At 36.6% G+C, this 19231-nt stretch overlaps 1 protein-coding gene across 1 annotated transcript in view; it reads right to left on the bottom strand.

Moving 5' to 3' along the window:
- SNX7 (sorting nexin 7) overlaps positions 1 to 19231 on the bottom strand; it is a 96166-nt gene that overhangs the window by 55515 nt on the left and 21420 nt on the right. Inside the window, exons 2-7 of the mRNA XM_046645802.1 lie at positions 16721 to 16903; positions 11370 to 11480; positions 10863 to 11027; positions 8302 to 8500; positions 3391 to 3590; positions 339 to 425 (exon numbers count right to left, since the gene is read on the bottom strand). Of these exons, the coding sequence (XP_046501758.1) occupies positions 339 to 425; positions 3391 to 3590; positions 8302 to 8500; positions 10863 to 11027; positions 11370 to 11480; positions 16721 to 16903 (945 nt within the window). The remainder of the gene's footprint in view (positions 1 to 338; positions 426 to 3390; positions 3591 to 8301; positions 8501 to 10862; positions 11028 to 11369; positions 11481 to 16720; positions 16904 to 19231) is intronic.

The following is a 19231-nucleotide window of genomic DNA, read 5'->3' as shown; positions in this document are numbered from 1 at the left end:
ATAACAGAGCTCTACGTTGCTAATAAAAATTTTAGACAATGAGGGGTCAGCCCGGTGGTGCAGGGGTTAAGTTCACATGTTCTGCTTCCGCGACCCGGGGTTCACCAGTTTGGATCCCGGGTGCCAGCACGGCATCACTTGGCAAGCCGTGCTGTGGCAGGTGTCCCACATATAAAGTAGAGGAAGATGGGCAAGGATGTTAGCTCAGGGCCAGTCTTCCTCAGTAAAAAGAGGAGGATTCGCAGCAGATATTAGCTCAGGGCTAATCTTCCTCAAAAAAAAAAAAAATTTTAGACAATGAATTCTATATGATTATATCAAGAAACTTAGAAACTTACCAGATCAGTATCTGCCTTTTTAGAAGTCAAAGCTTCAACTTTGGAATCCAGTTCTGCTTGTATTTGGTCTCTTCTTTTCATAACACCCTTCATAATAAAACACAAGGATGAAATAGGTACTTAGTTTTAATAATCTTTGTATAACAAAAATATTCACTCCAGAATATAAATAGCATCTCTTCCCCAGGCCATCAGTCATTTGGGGATACAATGACTTAAAAAACATCTCTAATAAAGGATATCTTACTGTTTTAAGTATTCGGTGTACAATTTCTGATGGAACATTCTAGACATGTACAGTTCTTCCAAAAGAGCAAAGAACAAAACAAATAAACAAAAAGATCAGTGGGAGCACTGAAAATGTATGTCATGGTATAAACTGGTTGCAGTTGGGAGGTCAGACAGGCCACACCCCTGAGAATATCCACAATGAGGGGCAGTCCTCTTATCCCACTCCATAAGCATTCATCAAACAGCCAATTACAGTGGGGAATCAGAAAAGTGAAGTGTGCATCCACATCTTAAGATTTGATTTTAGCTTCAAATATATAAATATTAATCAATTAGCTAAGCTTTTGATGAGAAATCATGGCTTCTTGTCTGACTGACCGAAGTTCCATCTTGTTTTCTTGAATAACCATGATTTCATGTTTCAGTGTCTTTAGACTTAAAACACCCTTGTGAATTGAGTGCAGAATTCACGTGTATGTTTTATCACGTTTGCCAGTCTTTTACAATGCTCTTTTCCCTTGGTGGCTCACTTTCCTTCCAAGACATTCTCCTTAGGCTTTGTAGACACAAGGGCTCTTTATGGGTACTCATCTTTCCCTGTTTTCACAGTATTAATTAAATAATGAAATTGTAATGATGAACATAAGTGGCCTAAACAGATTAAGGAAAAAAATAAAACTAACTCTGGGTAGCAAACAATTCAACCATGGAGAGAAGAAGTACAGGACATATGGGACAGAGGCCTTAATGAGGGAGAGGTCTTTTGGGTGTTTCCAGAGGAAGGGAAAAACCTAGACACAAACCAATTAAATGGAGGTCAGAAAAGATGGCTCTATAGTATTTGAGGGAAAACTGCGCATTAAAAATAAAAAGCATTCTGAAAACTACTCAGTTTAGTTTTATTTCTGGTGGAATTCCTCTTAAAATATTCAAAAGAGATTACCATTTCTCCCATTAGAAAATTCAACTAACTATCACAAATTCTTTTATATTTGCTTCAATGTTTAATTGCCACTAATGTCAGGAACCCCTTCCTTTCTCTAACTCGAGGACACATACTAAATTGAGTCCCATTTATTTAAGGTCTTTCCATAAATATGAAGTACAGTGCTTCATACAGGTAGAAATATTTTAAGAGGGTGCTTCAAAAGACGACTAGTAAAAATTAAACAAATTTAATCATTTTCTCATTTTCATTATTTTAGCTCACATTGAAGAAAACATTCCAATATCAAACAGAAGCAGAAATGCAATGTAAATGCTACAGATTATACTGTAGAAGTCTATAAAATCATACAACCAAATGAGGACCTATTAAATAATTCTTTCTGGTTGCTATTATCATTTTCCCACACCCGTAATGACACATGATTTAAACTGCATAATTTCCATCTTGACATAATAAAGAGCAAAACATATCTAATTAAAGGGAAAGAATATACTATTTTTAGTGATATAAATCAGATCTCTTGAACAGCCACACAAGGGGGAGATCGATAATGAAGTCACACAATGGAATGCAGCCAAGGGAACTGAGGGAGACAAGGAGGAGGCTCCCCGGCAGCGAAACAGTCCAGGTCTTGGGGAAGCAAGAAGGGCTTGTTTATAGGGGCACTCCGATAAAGTCAAGTAACAGCAGAAACCTGAAATAGCCCCAAAATATTTAATGACTCTGTGAAAGAAAAACCTAAACACAATAAACATGAAGGAGGCACATCTAATGTTGAAAGGCCAAGAGAGTTTTTCTTACCAAGACAGAAGCAAAACTAAACAACAAAAATCAAGAGTATATGAAAAGCAGAGCTGGCCCGGTGGTGTAGTGGTTAAGTTCAGTGCATTCTGCTTCAGCAGCCTGGGTTTGCGGGTCCAGATCCCAGGTGCAGACCTACACACCACTCATAAACCATGCTGTGGTGGTGACCCACATACAAAATAGAGGCAGACTGGCACAGATGTTAGCTCATGGCTAATCTTCCTCAAGCAAAAAAAGAGGAAGATAGGCAACAGATGTTAGCTCAGGGCAAATCTTCCTCAGCAAAATAAAAAAAAAGTACATGAAAAGAGAAACCAGACAAGGCTCCAATTATAAATGGCAAAAGAAATAGGCTATATCTGAAGGACAGCTGACACCTTCCCCCACCGCCAGCCTAACAGATCAGAAACCTGAGTGTATCAGTTTATGCAAGGTACTGTGAGCAGAGGGGAATGCTGGATGAAAACATCAGCTTTGCAGAGAGCACTGTTAAATTCCAAATATCTGGAAACTTTAACTTGAACTGAGGAGGTTAAATGCAAAACTTTGATCTAAGAGGAATAAAAGCCTTTTCAAACAGTGAAAGAAAAACCACTTTAATTTGAAAGATTTCTTTTTAGAAGCATCCAGAAGGCAGAACAAACATCAAGATCCCACTCAAGTACTTTCTACATAATGATACTAAATATATTGTCAAATCAAATGTACCTAGAAGCGGGAAAGCAACTCTTTCATGAAAAGACTTTTCTAAAGTGCTAAAAATTTTTAAAGTAAAATTTTAAAAGGTTGAAAAAACTAATAATATTCTCTATATAAATCTTGACTGAGGATGCTTCAAATACATATAACCTCAGAAATTGTCATTGCTGTTGAATAGTCCTGTCTTTTATTAATGATTTCTTCTACTTAACTCATTCATGCAGTGAACAAATATTTATGGAGCATCTATATGCAAAGCATCCTGCTAAGATAGGAAGATAGTGGTTAAAAAACAGAAACAGACATTGCCTTTATAAAGCTTATAATTAGGTCAAGGACTAATGTAAAAGTATAATTAGGTGTTCTTACCATTAATATTTCACTATAAAGCACATACTCATGTACAACAGGAAGCAGAGCCTCTGAGAGTCCAGACATCCGTTTTTCAGTGGCTTTACAGCATTTGTCAACGCAGCTGGCAACACTTTTTAGAGTATCAACCAGATCTTCTTCTGTTGCCGACCACAGAATATGAACTGGGCCATATTCTTTCATTTCATCAAAATATTCTAAAAAAAAAATTAAGTTCTTCAATTTATAGAAGTTTTCAAAATCCCTATATTATAGATAGCAAGAAAGGACATTATTTTTTCTCATCGTGCACCTGTTCCTATACATAAATATAAGAAAATGGATATGCTCTTTCATCAAATTGACTGATCATCCCAGTCTGCTCAGGTCAGTCCTTGAATGAATACTGCCAAGATGTAATCAATAATAGCATCCTTTTTCATTCTCAAAAGCGTCCTGGCTTGGAAGATAAATTATATGATCACTATATCTCTCATGGACTTCTGCCTACCAAAAAAATCACACCTGAGCGCCTTATAGGCAACATGACCTAAACATAACTTGTCTTCTTTCTCCCCTTCTCCTGATTACATATCCTACTTAATGGTACTTGCTTCCAGCGACCTAAGCAAAAAACCTGGGTGTCATTCTAGACTCATACCTGCATAAAGCCAACCCCCAATTCTAATATTTCTTAATCTTTATCTTCCTTTCTTGCTTCCTCCCTCCCTTCCTTTCTTTCTTTCTACCCACTCCTTCATCCATCCACCCACTTATCTACCTACCTACCTATCTATCTATCTATCCTCACTTCCACTATCATCAGCATCTCTAACCTACATTACTATAAGGGACTTCTAACTATTCTCCCTCTTTTAATTTTTGTCACAGTATATAAACATTGAAGCTTCTTAGCTAAATTAGAAAGTCCTTTATGATCAGTCCCTATCTTGCCTCTCCAGGTCCAACTCTTCAGATTCTCTCCCAAAGACATTTTAATTACAGCCAAAATTATTGCTCATTCATGACTTCTAACTCAAACGTTGTCAATATCCCTTTGCCTTGCCCTCCACCATTTCTATCATCCGACAAACTACGTCTAATCCTTTAAATCCTAGCACAAATAAGTCTCTTCTGATTCTGTTCTAAAGGATTCTTAGATGCTTTGTTCTCAATGAGCCTATTATAATTTTATACTTCTATTAAAGCCTATCATAATTTTATACTTCTTTATCTCACTCTATTATAATGCTTGCATAACTCACATACTCCCAGGCCATATGCTCCTTAAAACAGGGGCTAAGTCTGATTATTTTTTTATCTCAAAGCCCGATACATAATGTGCTCAATAAATATTTTCATATCAATGAAAGAATGAATGAGCCACAAAAGACTACTCAATGCTTGATAAGCAATTTATTCAAAAGTTTGGATTTCATTATAAAATCTGAATATTTTTACATTTTTGCTTTCACACTATCAACTTTCAATGAGAGATAGCTTTATATTATAGAGATTGTATAAGCAGGAAGCATTTTTTGTCTAATATGCATACAAATACAATGAAATTCTCTGTATTTAATCATCTTACTACTCATTAGCATTAGTTGAAATATGTCACATTGCCCTAAGTAAACTATTAAAATTTCAAAAGTTTGCATGATCAAGTAAACTGAAAAAGATTTCAAAAAATTAAAAACAAAGGACATATTAGTTGTCACCTAATGAAGCTATTAGATTTAATGACCACCAGAGCCCTTACAAATTGTACTTTCCTGATCTACGCCTATCCTTTATGGTAAATAATGGCCAGACTAAACTAATATTTCTAGAAAAGAAAATGTTCTTTTTTATTTCTTTTCTCAATTTGTATATATATATCAATATGTATCATTAAACCTGTGCGATAATTATTTTTATAGAACGATCTTCCCTAAAATCCTAAACTGTGCTTACCTAGCACTCAAAGCACATTTGTATGCAAACACTTAATGAGTTGCACTGTAATTTGTCTGTCACTATATCTGTTCCCCCAACTAGACTGCTGAGCTCAAGGACCGGTACCATCTTATTCCTCTTTGAATCTTCAGCACAGAGAAGCAGCACAACATGTGGTCAATATAGATTTGCCAAATAAACTGGGGAACACAAAATAAAACACAGTAAAAGAAGAAAACTGAATTGAAAAAACATAGAAACCTCTAATTATGATCATCAAATTCTTCACGATTTGAATATGAATGAAATGCCCTCTATAAGACTCCCAATGCTACAAAAGAAAACATTCCACCATTTTGAATGGAATCTTGACAAGTCGGCTTCACATTCTAAAGACTAAGAAATCCCTCAAGTTTGGGCCAATGGCAATTACTCCCTGAAAATGAGAGGTCAAATTTATAAAGTCTATTACAAAATCCAGTTTTCCTTCAAAGCATTTCACAAACATTAGACTACATCCAAGATTTTAAAATTATTCCCCTGCACAGCAAATATAAGGTATATTGATATTTGATAAAACTCTTAAGTGTTAAGAGTTTCCAGTGGCTTCTTTGAATTGCTATCCCACTTAAATATACATTAAGAATCTACTTAACAGAATTAGAATCACGGAACTTAGTTAAAACAATTAGCTTCGTGAGATAAAAATAATGACAAATGGTAAATACAAGGACACCCAAGAAGGCTTAAAACAAATTATTAAACTATACTCAGTCACCACAATGACCTCATCTAATGTCAATGCATGGAAAAGGAAGACAGAGAAAGGGCAGTGCACGTTCAGCAATAACAATTTTTTCTAAATCTCTCTTTTTTTTAAGGAAGATTAGCCCTGAGCTAACATCTGCTGCCAATCCTTCTCTTTTTGCTGAGGAAGACTGGCCCTGAGCTAACATCGATGCCCATCTTCCTCTACTTTATGTGTGGGATGCCTACCACAGCATGGCTTGTCAAGCAGTGCCATGTCTGCACCCGGGATCCAAACCTACGAACCCTGCACCACTGAAGCAGAAGGTGCGAACTTAACTGCTGCACCACCAGGCGGGCCCCTAAATCTCTTTCAATAACCAATCAATTCTTGATAAAGTAAATTCTCCCACCACTGAATCTTATGTTCATTCATTGACTTTTTTAATCATTGGACAGATTTTAATTGAGCACTTACTATGTGTTAGGCACTATCAAGATATTAAAAATAAAACAAACCTTTTCCCTTTTTGTCCTGATGGAACTTACAGTTTAATGGGGGACACAGATAATAAAACAATAAGCCATCAATGTAGGGATGTTAAGTTGTTCATCTCTAAAAGCAATTTATATTAGGAAATATATTTTCTGTCTTAGCCATCTATTTTTAATGTAGGTAAACGCAATTAGAAAATTAGCAAAAAGTCATCATGAAATTAGAAAAAAATCGCGGAATGAAGTCTAATTTATAAACAAAAAGAAAAAAATAGAAAATAGGACAAGGAAATAGTGACAGAAAATAGGAAAAGGGCTCTATTTTCTAATATATAAATCTCTCCCCCATGCTTGAACAGGCCTAATATAGAGTACTTGTCCTCCAAAAACTCCCTAGAAAATGTGGAAACCCTATTTCTTGAAACATCACTTCTTTGATTTTAACCAAAGGTCCATGTTGAACATTTCAGACCAACTTCATACAACTACATTCAAAATCTTCAGCTCAAGGCTCACTTTTCCTGTATTATTCATAAACGGGAAAGAGACTAGCTGGTGATTGATTAAAGCAAACGGGGACTGTCCATGCCTACCTTCAAAATCATTTAGGAATTAGAAATTTTCACAATACATCTAGGCATAAGCCACATCTTAAAGGTGAAATTCTAACAATGTTGGCGATTCCTCATGTAAGGAGCTTGGAAGTTCCTACTTGGCCCCAAAAACAAGTAAAATGCTGAACAGACTGAAAAATCAACAACTTTTCGTGGGTCTGTAAGAGAAGGGAAGACACAGGACAAACAGCTGCCCCCAAGACTGGAAAGACAGAGAGGTGAATACAAGGAATCCTGGCTTACTATAGCAGAGACTCAAGAGCAGACACCACTGCCGGAAGCAGCGCCAGGGGAGGGAGTGGAACTGTAACTGACGAATTACCAGAGGCTCGTGTAGACAACTCCGAGAGTTAAAAACTCCATGGGGATCCAACCATGGGGGCCCCCACCATATTGTGAGATTTACCCCCAGGAGCTCAACTAGGTTCACACAGTAAATATCAGATAAAAACTACTCCTGCTTCCTGCAGGTAAAGGGAAAAATGAGCTATTTTGAAACAGCCAGCCACTATTCTTAACAAGGTCTGCCCTCAGGGGAAACTAGTTAACGAGGCATAACCTGCTGGGGTATTATCAGAGCCTAACTGACCCAGAGGAAGGCAAATACCCAACCCCAGTCCACTCTGGCCATCCTGTTCCAATTAAGGGGGAAGAAAAAAACTGAGAAATGTTTGTGAAGTTCACAGTCCAGAGGCCTAGGCTCACTAAAAGACTGACACCTACTCATAGGACTATAGAACTCTTGCCCTCCCCCACACCTCACCACCACATCACTAAAGGCCTATTTACCGCAGTTCGTTTCACCTAATACAGCATGTCTGGCAATCAAAAAAGAAATTACAAGGCATATCAAACGACAAAAAACACAATTTCAAGAGACAGTGCTAAGATCAGAACCAGACATGACAGGGATGTTGGAGTTATCAGACCAGGAATTTAAAACAACTATGATTAATAAGCTAAGGCTCTAACGGATAAAGTAAACAGTGTGCAAGAACAGACGAGCACTGAAGAGAGATGGAAATTCTAAGAACCAAAAAGAAATGCTAACTTCATGTTGCCTGACTACACCATCAAATGTGAAAATCCATCAGAAGTTGAACAACCAAAGTCACATTTCAGTGACTCTACATACCCCTTTCTTCCTTGTAAATTCTCTGAGATATTTTATCTATCAAATTTATTTTCTGGCTAAACATTTCAATAAAGTTATTCATTTCCATGAACTCCTCTGGGCGGCTTTTAACTCCTCTCATTGACCATGCCACAGCTCTGACTGTCTGTCCCATCCTGCTCAGCAATCCAGGCCCTTGCTTCTTGTGAGAAGAGAGTTCCTAGAAACAAACAAAAAAAGTGACATAATTGTGGTGAAGAAAACAACAATTTTCCAAGACCCAACAACAAAAGGAAACCTAATTAGAAGAACAAAATACAGATAATAAACATGTGCCGTATACGTCTTTTGTCACAATGCTGGTTTGAAGCAGATGAGTTCTATTAGGGTACAGTTCTCTCTCTAGTCTCAGTCTCCCTGATAATATTCCTTTCCAAAGTCCTCACGAAAAACATGTGGACACGTCTCCTCAGAGCTTGGATCTTTGAAAGAACAAGGTTTAACAGAGGGACTCGTGCTTAAGGAGATACTGGAGAAGATGAGAGGATGGTATGAGACGCCATCTAGATTTTATAACAGGAACTTAATGGAAAAATGATTGAGAGAAGGTTTCTCAGGGTCTAAACTACTCCCTTAAAAAAATTGGAAAACCTCATTAATTCTTTAGTTATATTGGGGGCCTAATATGTTCCAGGCATTAGACTCACATTTTCATATGCATAACTCACAGTAACACTATCAGGTAGGTCCTATTATTATCCTCATTTTACAGAAGGAAATAGAGGCACAGGAAGGTCAAGGAGTTTGCTCAAGATCCGAGAGCAATTAAGTGGTGGACAAGGATGGGAGCCCTGGCAGTCTCACTCCAGGGCCTTCACTGCTAAGCACGATCCTGTTTTGTCTTCTTCCTTTTTTTTTTTTTTTTTAAAGATTTTATTTTTTCCTTTTTCTCCCCAAAGCCCCCCGGTACATAGTTGTATATTCTTCATTATGGGTCCTTCTAGTTGTGGCATGTGGGATGCTGCCTCAGCGTGGCCTGATGAGCAGTGCCATGTCCGCGCCCAGGATAGGAACCAACGAAACACTGGGCCGCCTGCAGTGGAGCGCGCGAGCTCAACCACTCGGCCACAGGGCCAGCTCCTGCTTTGTCTTCTTAAAGTCACTAAAAGAGTTTGTAAATAGGTACTCCCTAGCCATAGCTCTTCAACCAACTGGAGTAGGTAACTGTGACATCACCTCCACTGGCTGGCTGGCTGTAGAGAAAGATTTCCAACAAGAAATTTAACTAGCTGTTTCATAGTTAACCTAGGAGGGACAGCCACAGACTTATAAAATGGAAGGAATGCTATAAAAGATACCCTATGAAAAGAATCCCTTCAGAAGGATGGCATACTAAAAAGGAACACCAAGAAGGAGGGCAAGGCATTCTGATGATGGTTGTAGCACTTATTGAAACATAGGTTTGGGATCAAATAAAAGTTGAAGAGTAACATACAAGAAAAAAATCTATAAATAACAATATTGACTACCAAATCCACAGATAAAAATATTATGTATTATTTACCCAAATATTAAATAACATATTATCTTCCTCCAGATTTTATTTCCTGAAGGTCTTACACAAAATAATACATATAAAGTAAGCTTGTTTATTTCCAAGTCAGTGTGATTTTGTATGTAAATAACAGATGCCATCCTTGACCAGGCTACACATGTGCTACATGTGCAACACAGGCAACATCCAGGAGTGCTATAGCATCATTTGATGGAGTAAGCATTATCAGAGAGAGCACAAGTCACAACTGGCAACTGTTGACTGCAGAGAATGTTTCTAACAGCTTCCAAGGTTCTGGAGTCAGGCCACAAATTCATTTCATGTAAGTCACAAAGGGCTTCCAGACACAGGACTATCGGTCAAGACTGAAATGAACCACTTTTTCACTTCTAACACTTTGGCAACAACTGAGAGAAATAAAACTCAACATTGGTCAGCAGTTGTTTAACATTTACTGTTTGTCCTATCCATTATCTTTCTTGGTGAGTTATATCTTCACAGGAGAAAAGAAAAAAGAAAAGGAACATATAAGGTTTCTGTATTAGAAATTAGACACCCCCCTCCATTAGGTAATTGAAGGAAAAGTAAGGAAATTGTATTATCTATCTATCCATCCATCCACCCATCCATCCATCCATCCATCCATTTAATAAAGACTTTCATCCTAACTTGAAAAGCCCTCACTCATTATTACTCAAAACAGTGCCAATAAAAGAAATATAATTGTATATGTTCAGCATTGGTTATACACGCAAGGAGTAACCCTGACATTAAAAAACAAAGAAAAAACTGAGCTCCCAAAAGAAATATGAGTATGTATATGTGAGGAAGATACAAGATTTCCGTAATGTTTATATGTAGGTTTGACATGGGGTTAAATCTGAAGGATATCTCTCTAATGTTTAAAAATCCATCTTAATTCAAAGACACCACTGCCCGATTTATAAAGGTAGACAAGAGGAAGTGTACCACCTACTATGCATATAGATACTAAAAGATTATAGGAGTATAAATCAAATTTCTTTACCCAAGTTTGTGCAGTAAGAAAAACTTTGAAGTCTTCATTGAATGTTAAAGTTGGATGATCGGCAATTCGGTTCAAAAATTTTTGCAGTGCCTTCCTGCGTGTCTCAATGAAGTCATCATTAAACCGTTCCACCATTCCTTTCACTATGAACTTTTCTGGCAATGGCTGAGGCAAGAAATTTTAAAAAGGTATCTGAACATTATGTGGCACAGGATTATAAGGAATTCCACACTTTTTCTTTTCGGAAGACTATTGGAACATGCGATCATTTCTTATAAAAACAATTTTTCAAAATTCACAGTGGGGCTGGAACCAAAAGCTACGAAATCTCAACATATAACAATAGTTTTAAAAAACAAATCTGTACATAGATTGAAAGTTTAAAAACAAATGTTTCTAAGATAAATGAATTACACTGAATTTAAAGGTCTGAAATTAGGTTTTAGGCATTCTGACAATTCACAAGACAAAATGGTAGCTACTCCATGAAAAAAAATGTAAACTTACTGGAATAATCAGAGTGGGGTGTGCGTCTTCAAGTTTTCCTTTCAACCAAAGGAAATCTTGATAACGTCTCCTAACTTCAAATTCACTGGAGTCAAATTCCCCCCGAGATGTCTGAAGAAAGGAAGAGAAAATAACAGCACATGTAATATAAGACAGAAGACATTTGCCTAATGCTATTTTAAACATTCTGAAATAAATGGGTCTCTAAGAAAAATTAGCAAATTCTAATTATTCAGTGTTTGTCAGCCTGTATACTTTTTTTTGTAGTCATCAATTCATGTAGCAGATGAAACAAAGCAAACTTTCCAGTATTTCCAGAAAGAAAGCAAACATCATGCTCAGATTTAAAATCCAAACTGAAAAGTCTGTCTTGGAGCAACCATCTGCCTTCCACAAGCTTTTAACTACTATTATCTTTGGCACGATTTTCTTGCTAACAAGAAAGTGTGTTCTGAATTTAGGCTTCCAATATCTTTCTTTTCTCAAGATGACTAGAATTCAGAATTTGAGGAAAGTCCTATTTTTGCAATTTGGAAAATAACTTGAACATAACTGCGAAAAAATGTGTTCCTGGAATTTGCTCAAATGAATTGCTCTGCTACAAATTGCTTTTAGTATATGAAAATTCTAACATTTTACAGAGTGATTTTACCACTGTTTTAAAAATGTTATTAATGGAGATTTGATGTGAAAAAAAAATCTTCCTGTCATTTCTCAAGGAATTTTATTTTGAGTTATATGCCTAAACTCCTAAAAATTAAGCAAATACATTAAAATATCTGTTCTCAACAAACCAAAAATCTTTGCCAACACATGACAAGAACATGGGTACAATACCAACCTCACTTCTTTTGCCTGAATCCCAAGCCAAATACAAAAATACATTATCTAATGCACACTCACCTCTCATAAGAAAACAGTCACTCCCACCAATATCTTACTGAACTGAATTTTTGCACACTAAAAATTAGACACAGTAATATTAAGGTTGAGGTTTTCCTGGAGGAGTAAAGATGGAATAACACATTGCATGCATATTTCACACTCTTCAGAAATATCAGTCTCCCACACAGATGAACACAATTGTAAAACTAAGCAGTTCAAGTCCTAAGATGCAATCTTAACTGACATGAAATAAGGCTCACAAAAGCTATATTTTCCAAGGCTTATTTTTTTAAATGAATGTTTAGAATATCATATAATATATCTTAGTAAAACATTCTCTTTTTAAAAGTGGGAAAAAGTAGAGGTAGATGAGATGCAAAGTCTAAGGAACTAAATGTTCACAAAACACTACAGAATCTTTATTATGCAAAATGGTACAAGTTACAGAAAAGGTAAAAACAGAAAAACTAAATCTAGTAGAAACAGTTTCACAATACATAGACGAGTTGGTGTGTATACATATATATGCAAATACAGACACACGTATACATACATATGCACGCAAAACATGGTTCAGAGTCACTCATTAAAAAATACTCATTGACCACCTCCATGTTCAGGCACGCGTGTACAGGTTCACTACCAATTTCCAAGAAAATTAATTGGCATAACTTATAATAAAAATATTCAAAAACTGGGCAGTTAAAAATAAGCTTGAGCTTTATATGTTCTCAAGAATTTCCAACAGTTTAAATAAACATAAAATAACCTGATATAAACTTCAGGAAGAAGATATAAAATCAAGTCAAATAACTGGTTGATTTGGTCCTCAGCACTCTGCCATTGACTTAAGAGTTCTCTAACACACCGCAAGACAAGAACACAGAGGATGAGTACAAGTCTCAAGGACAGCGTGTGCTTTCTTCCTACTATACGACTTTATCCTACACCTAAAGGGTTGTATAAAAGCTTGTAGATATGTGACAAGGAAAACAAATAGTATCAGCTGCATTCAGATCATAACTAATTTTCCTACAGCAGTGACAGAATCATTAACAATCACCTAAAGTGGACAATTTTGGTCACTAGAAGATAGACAAAAGCCTCTAAACTGGAGGAATAATGGGATTTGATGACAGACCTCCAACTTAGAATGTGTGTTCTAAAAAGTCTTTACATGAGGATATGAGAGGAAAGACCCTAGTTAAATCTCTGAGTTCTTACTTCTATATGCAGTAAGGGAAGGCACATCTCCAGATCTGCAAAAGAGAAAGGACTTTAGAGCAGTCACCTCAGATAGTCTAACCTGGAGAATAAAGGGTAATTTCCCATAAGGGGAACAGATGCCAGGAACATGGGCTTCCTGTTACAACTATTTGCAGTCAGGTCATTCTTAAGTATTCCTAAGTAGGAGGTTGTCAGTGTGTATACATGCATATGTAGATGTGTTTTTATCCTTATAATCTTAGTGTCCATGAATATAAATTTTTACAAAATTAAAACTTTCCCTGGGAAGGCATCTCTGAACCTCCAAATTAGAGAGGTAATCTATGCTCATAAAATCCTGTAATTTTCTGTCACAGCATTTATAACTATAATTAAACAATTAAACATATAATGTTTAATATCCATCACCCCCCTAGGTTGAAAGCTCCATCAAGGCAGTGGGTATGTCTATCTCGATTGCTGATATAGTTTCACTACACAAGTTCCTGGGGCATAACTGGCATTCAACAAAACTTTATTGAATACATGAATAAATGATGATAAGTGAATAACAAAAAAGACTATGTTTGATAACATATTATACATCTACTAAATGTTTATATATTTATATCCACAATGCATATTTTAGCATATATAGGTATAGTCTATATACTCGGATGTAGTAAAAATAATTGGAAGGGACTTAGTTCATAATAGTTAAACTGAAAGACAGTTTGCCATAACCATAGAAAGATGTACATAGAAAGACGTACAAAAATATAATAGAAAACATATATACTATGAAAGTAAAGTAAACTGTCTGGATTTAAATTCCAGCTTAGCTAATCACTATGTTGTGTAACCTCTGGCAAGTTATTGAGTTTCAATGTTCTCATTCACAAAATGGGGGTAAATCATAACATTTAGGTCCCAGGATTGTGGTGAGCTTTAAATGAGTTAATATGTAAAAGGGGTTAGGACATTGTCTAGCACAAAGTAGTCACACAATAAAAGTTAATTAAATACATGTTATATTATCACCATTACTACCACTACTACAAGAGGAGTACATTTAAAGTATGATGTAAGTATGGAGAACTCAAGGGAATTGTATGTCTGTGATCAGAATGAAACCCAGAGTGTGGCTTATAAAGAGTGTCTTTCTGAAAGAAACAAATGATGGGAAAATAATTCAGTTTCACAAATTCTTTGCTAGGAAGGATGATGACAATGGATGATTATAACAGTAAACAGGAGAATTTGGCTCTATTCTCAGCAGTATGTTTGTATGAACATATTAAATATTCACAAAGACCTTAGGAGGTTAGTACTGTTATTTACAAATGAGGAAACTAGGGACAGAGAGGTTAATTAAGTTGCCCAACACACATAGCAAGGAAGGGGAGGAATCAAGATTCAACTCCATGCTGTCTTGCTCTACAACCTATTGACATGACAATGATACTATAAATTTCTTCACTCACTCATTCACCAAAAAGTTAAATTGCTACCTTCTATATCCTACAGATTGTGTTTGGAATTATGGATAACTTAAGTTACAATGACCTTCCTTGAGAAGATCACAGACTTTTGGGAATAAATACAAATAAACACATAATTATCTAGTCACCTACAGGAAAGTGGAAATTACTGAACACTTATTATGGGTCAGACACTTTGGTAAGTTTCTTAAATGGATTACCTATCCTAAACCAATTCCTACAGGAACTCTACAAAACCAGATTCTATTATCATTTCAGTTTTATAGATTAAAAAACAAAACCTGAGGCTTAGAAGGACTAAATATAGGCTTTTAATTTCTTTGCTACACTGACTCTAACGTTTTACATTCTTTAAGAGTTCACTTAGAACAGTATGAGAAAACAGAAGAGGACTTTCAGCCAGCAGGGGCAGGGGTCGGGCATCATTTTGAGTTGTGTCTTGAAAAATAAACAGTAGTTCTTCTGTCTAAGAGGGCAAAGGACATATCAGACAGAGGGAAAAGCATATGCAAAGTCATGAGAGCAAGAAATACCCTAGGATATTCAGATAACAGAATAGTTCTAGATGAGTGGAGAGTAGGGCAATTATAAGTAGGGAATAAGAGAGGAGACTTACATGAGTCTTATAAGAGATGAGTCTGGTTGGCACCAGACTGAAAAGTTCTTTGTACGCTATACAAAAGAGTTTGCATTTTTTTCTGTAGGAAATGAGGAGCCAAGGAAGGATTTTAAGAATCTGAGTGAAGAGATTAGATGTATACATTTTAATGAAACATAACTAGCAACAGTGTGGAGGTTACACTGGAAGAAGTGATTACAGGAAGACGTTCCAAAACCTTTTCAGTTACAAAAGAGATATGGGGTGAGGCTTTGTAAACAAAATATTATAACTTATAATTAGAACTCTTAAAAGATGCTATCACATAAAGGACTTAAAAAATTGGTTTTACTAGTTGGTTGTTTTATTCTATCAGAGGTAAACTATCTTTTTGCAGAGCCTTATCCCAGGAGATGTGGGTTCTAGATCCACTCTGCCCTTGAATTACTGGACAACTAACACTATCTCATATATAAGATAAAGTGGCCACTTGCTGTTATTGGAAAACAAATGAAATTACTTTTTGTAATCTTTACAAGAAATGGGAATACAAAATATTATATCATGTTTTTAACTAGCTGTATTCTTTATTAGCAAACTGAGGCTCTTCTTTTCCAAAGACATTTCCTAAACTAAAAATTTAAAATCTTCCCATTTTAAAAAGCTCAAAGGCTAAAAAATGAGTGACTGTGAAGCAAGTAAATTTGAATTTCACTGATTTCATATAGAACAAGTGAAGGGTAGATAAGATGCAATGTCTTACCCAAAATGGTTGAAAAAATAAAAGTCAACTCAGCTAAGATTCTCTAATGTTAAGAGTTATAGTGAACAATGGGGCAAGCCTGGTGGCACAGCGGTTAAGTGCACACATTCCTCTTCTCGGTGGCCCGGGGTTTGCCAGTTCAGATCCCAGGTGTGGACAGGGCACTGCCTGGCAAAAGCCATGCTGTGGCAGGTGTTCCACATATAAAGTAGAAGAAGATGGGCATGGATGTTAGCTCAGGGCCAGTTTTCCTCAACAAAAAGAGGAGGATTGGCAGTAGTTAGATCAGGGCTAATCTTCCACACACACAAAAAAAGAGATATAGCAAACATGAAACACAACCAAAAGTTCCAAGAGAGAGCAACTGTATTCAAGAAAATGTTCATTAAATATTTACCTTAGTAATAATCCTATATGTAATGAAAGTTTCAACTGTAGTAACATGGCTTTCAGGTTCATCAACTGTAATGAAGAGATCCTTCAAATCTGGCTCATCTTCAAACTTGACTTGGTTTATCATTGATAAAGGGGACGTTGGCATCATAGGACTGAAGGAATTCATGTCCATCAGTGAGGCATCCTAAGGAATAAAACATTCAAAAATTAACATCTACAGAAAAAAATAGTTAAAAATCCTCTCTCTTAGGCACCACAACTATTAATGAAATATGTCAAGAACCAAAAGGATAATTGGACTACCAGTTAAATATGGTATGTTGAAGATGTATTTTTTATCTCTGCTTCCTCTTAAAATCTCACTTTAAAAATGACAAGAAAGAAACAAAACAAGGCAAAAAGGCATAAAAAGGCATAAATCCTCAAGGTAAAAAGAAGAGAGTAAGCAAACAACATCAACTAACTTTTTGGAAACTGGAAATCTGATTGTTGAGTGACTGAAACAGCAGTGCAGAGAAATGAAAAGTAAACCCAGGAGAGAATGATCAACCAGGAAGGCGGCGGCACATTTATGACAGAGAATCCCAGAGAGACGCAAGAATTAGAGGCACTAGAAACCCGCGGACATAGAATGCTGGGGGAGCTAAAACCAGAAGATGGGTTGAAAGCCAATAAAACAAAAAAGAGCTAGTTCCTCAGCTTCCCTCACCTACCCTATGTGATCAGCTAACTTTTCCTCCCCAATTTTGCAGAAAACTGGAAATTTACTTTCTAGAGTATCTCTGAACTCAAGGGCACCAGGATAGATGGAGGGAGAGAGAGGCCCTATGAAAATACAGATATCAAGGGAAAGTCCTGCCTACTAGATGGAAAGAGATCCAGTTCTCTATATTTATTTGGCCTCAAGAACGTTGGCAGCAAGGTGCAAACCCCTATACAGTGGTTGGTGTTTTCCTCTATTAGCTGACCATTCCAAGAAAAAACTGACAGCTGTAGTCCCCTAATGAATTAGCCAGGTCTCTGCATAATCACCCCACAGTGATTACCACAGAAGCCCTTACCATGCATGCTGAATGTCTACTCAGCTTTTTATCACCTGGTGTAGGAACTACCAAACATCTAAACATGTGGAAAGACTCTGATGTGAAAGAAAGGTTCACAGACAAACTAAGAAAACACAGGAAGCAAATAGAATAGAGAACAGAACGCTTAAAAAATAGGTGAAGTCGTCAGAGATAAAAATGATATTAAATTCATGAATACAAACAGGCGTTATATAAAAAAATTTCAGAGAAAAGCAGCAAAACCAAAAAAAAAGGAGGTTGGTGAAAACTGAAATCTAATAGTAGGATAAAAACTCAACAGAAAGTTTGAAAAATAGAACTCAACAACTAAGTTGAACCAAATGAACAAGAGACGAAAAAGGAGAAAGTAAGATTGGCCCTGAGCTAACATCTGTGCCAGTCTTCCTCTATTTTATGTGGGATGCTGCCATAGCGTGGCTTGACGAGCGGTGCTAGGTCCACACCTGGGATCCAAAAACCTGCTAATCCTGGGCCACCAAAGCAGAGCAAGTGAACTTAACCACTATGCCACTGGGCCAGCCCTGAGAACGTATTTTCAGAAATTAAGGATCCAGGCAGACAGTGCCTGAATAAAAGGAATTTCAGAAAATGAAAAATAATAATGTCCTTTGAACTGAAGTGTTTCCAGGTTGATAGGGTGTAGCAGGCCTTCTCAAAATGAATGGGACAGTGGTAGGGTGGGTAGTTCTCCTATAAGCATCCGTCATGATGACATTTCATAGTAGTAGAGATTTTAAATTCCTAAAAGTTTCCAGAGAGAATAAAAACAGGTAAAATAGGACAGGAATTTCAGGAATCAGAATGGCGTCAGGTTTCTCAATGGTAACACTGGAAATTAAATGACAACAAAATCCTACCTTCAAAATTCGGAGAGGAAAATATTTTCTACCTAGAATTCTATATAGCCAGGCAAATTATCATTCAGGTATACAGGTAGAATAAAGCCATTTCAGACATAAAATATTTCAAAAACTGATTTTCTAAGCACTTATTCTTTGGAAGCTTCTTTACTTTTCCAAAATAAAGGCATATATTAAGAAAGAAGAAACAGGATCTAAAAACAGGAGACTCAACAGAAAAGAGAACTAAAAGAAATTCCCTGGATGATAGCGACAGAATGCTCCAGGTGGACCGCCTTCCAGCAGACCTAGAGAACAACCTATGCAGACTGGAGCAGGAAGACAGTCTCCAGAAGGCAGGGAGATGAAGAGGAAAAAGAACAAAGGAAGAGAGGGAGGAAGGAAGGAGGGATAGAGGGAAAGAGAAAGAAACAGGGAGGGGAGCGAACGAAGGAGGGAAAGAGAAAGGAAGGAAAGAAGGAAGGATGGAGGTTCATTCTCCCTCCCACCCTCCCTGACAGCATGCCTGATGTTTAAACATAATGAGAGGAAGCATGCTAGGCTAAATTTTGTAGATGAATTATGAGT

The sequence above is a fragment of the Equus quagga genome, chromosome 18 (genome assembly GCF_021613505.1).
Source record: "Equus quagga isolate Etosha38 chromosome 18, UCLA_HA_Equagga_1.0, whole genome shotgun sequence".
NCBI lineage: Eukaryota > Metazoa > Chordata > Mammalia > Perissodactyla > Equidae > Equus > Equus quagga.
The sequence above is the reverse complement of the archived record's forward strand: the minus strand, read 5'-3'. Positions and strand labels throughout refer to the sequence as shown.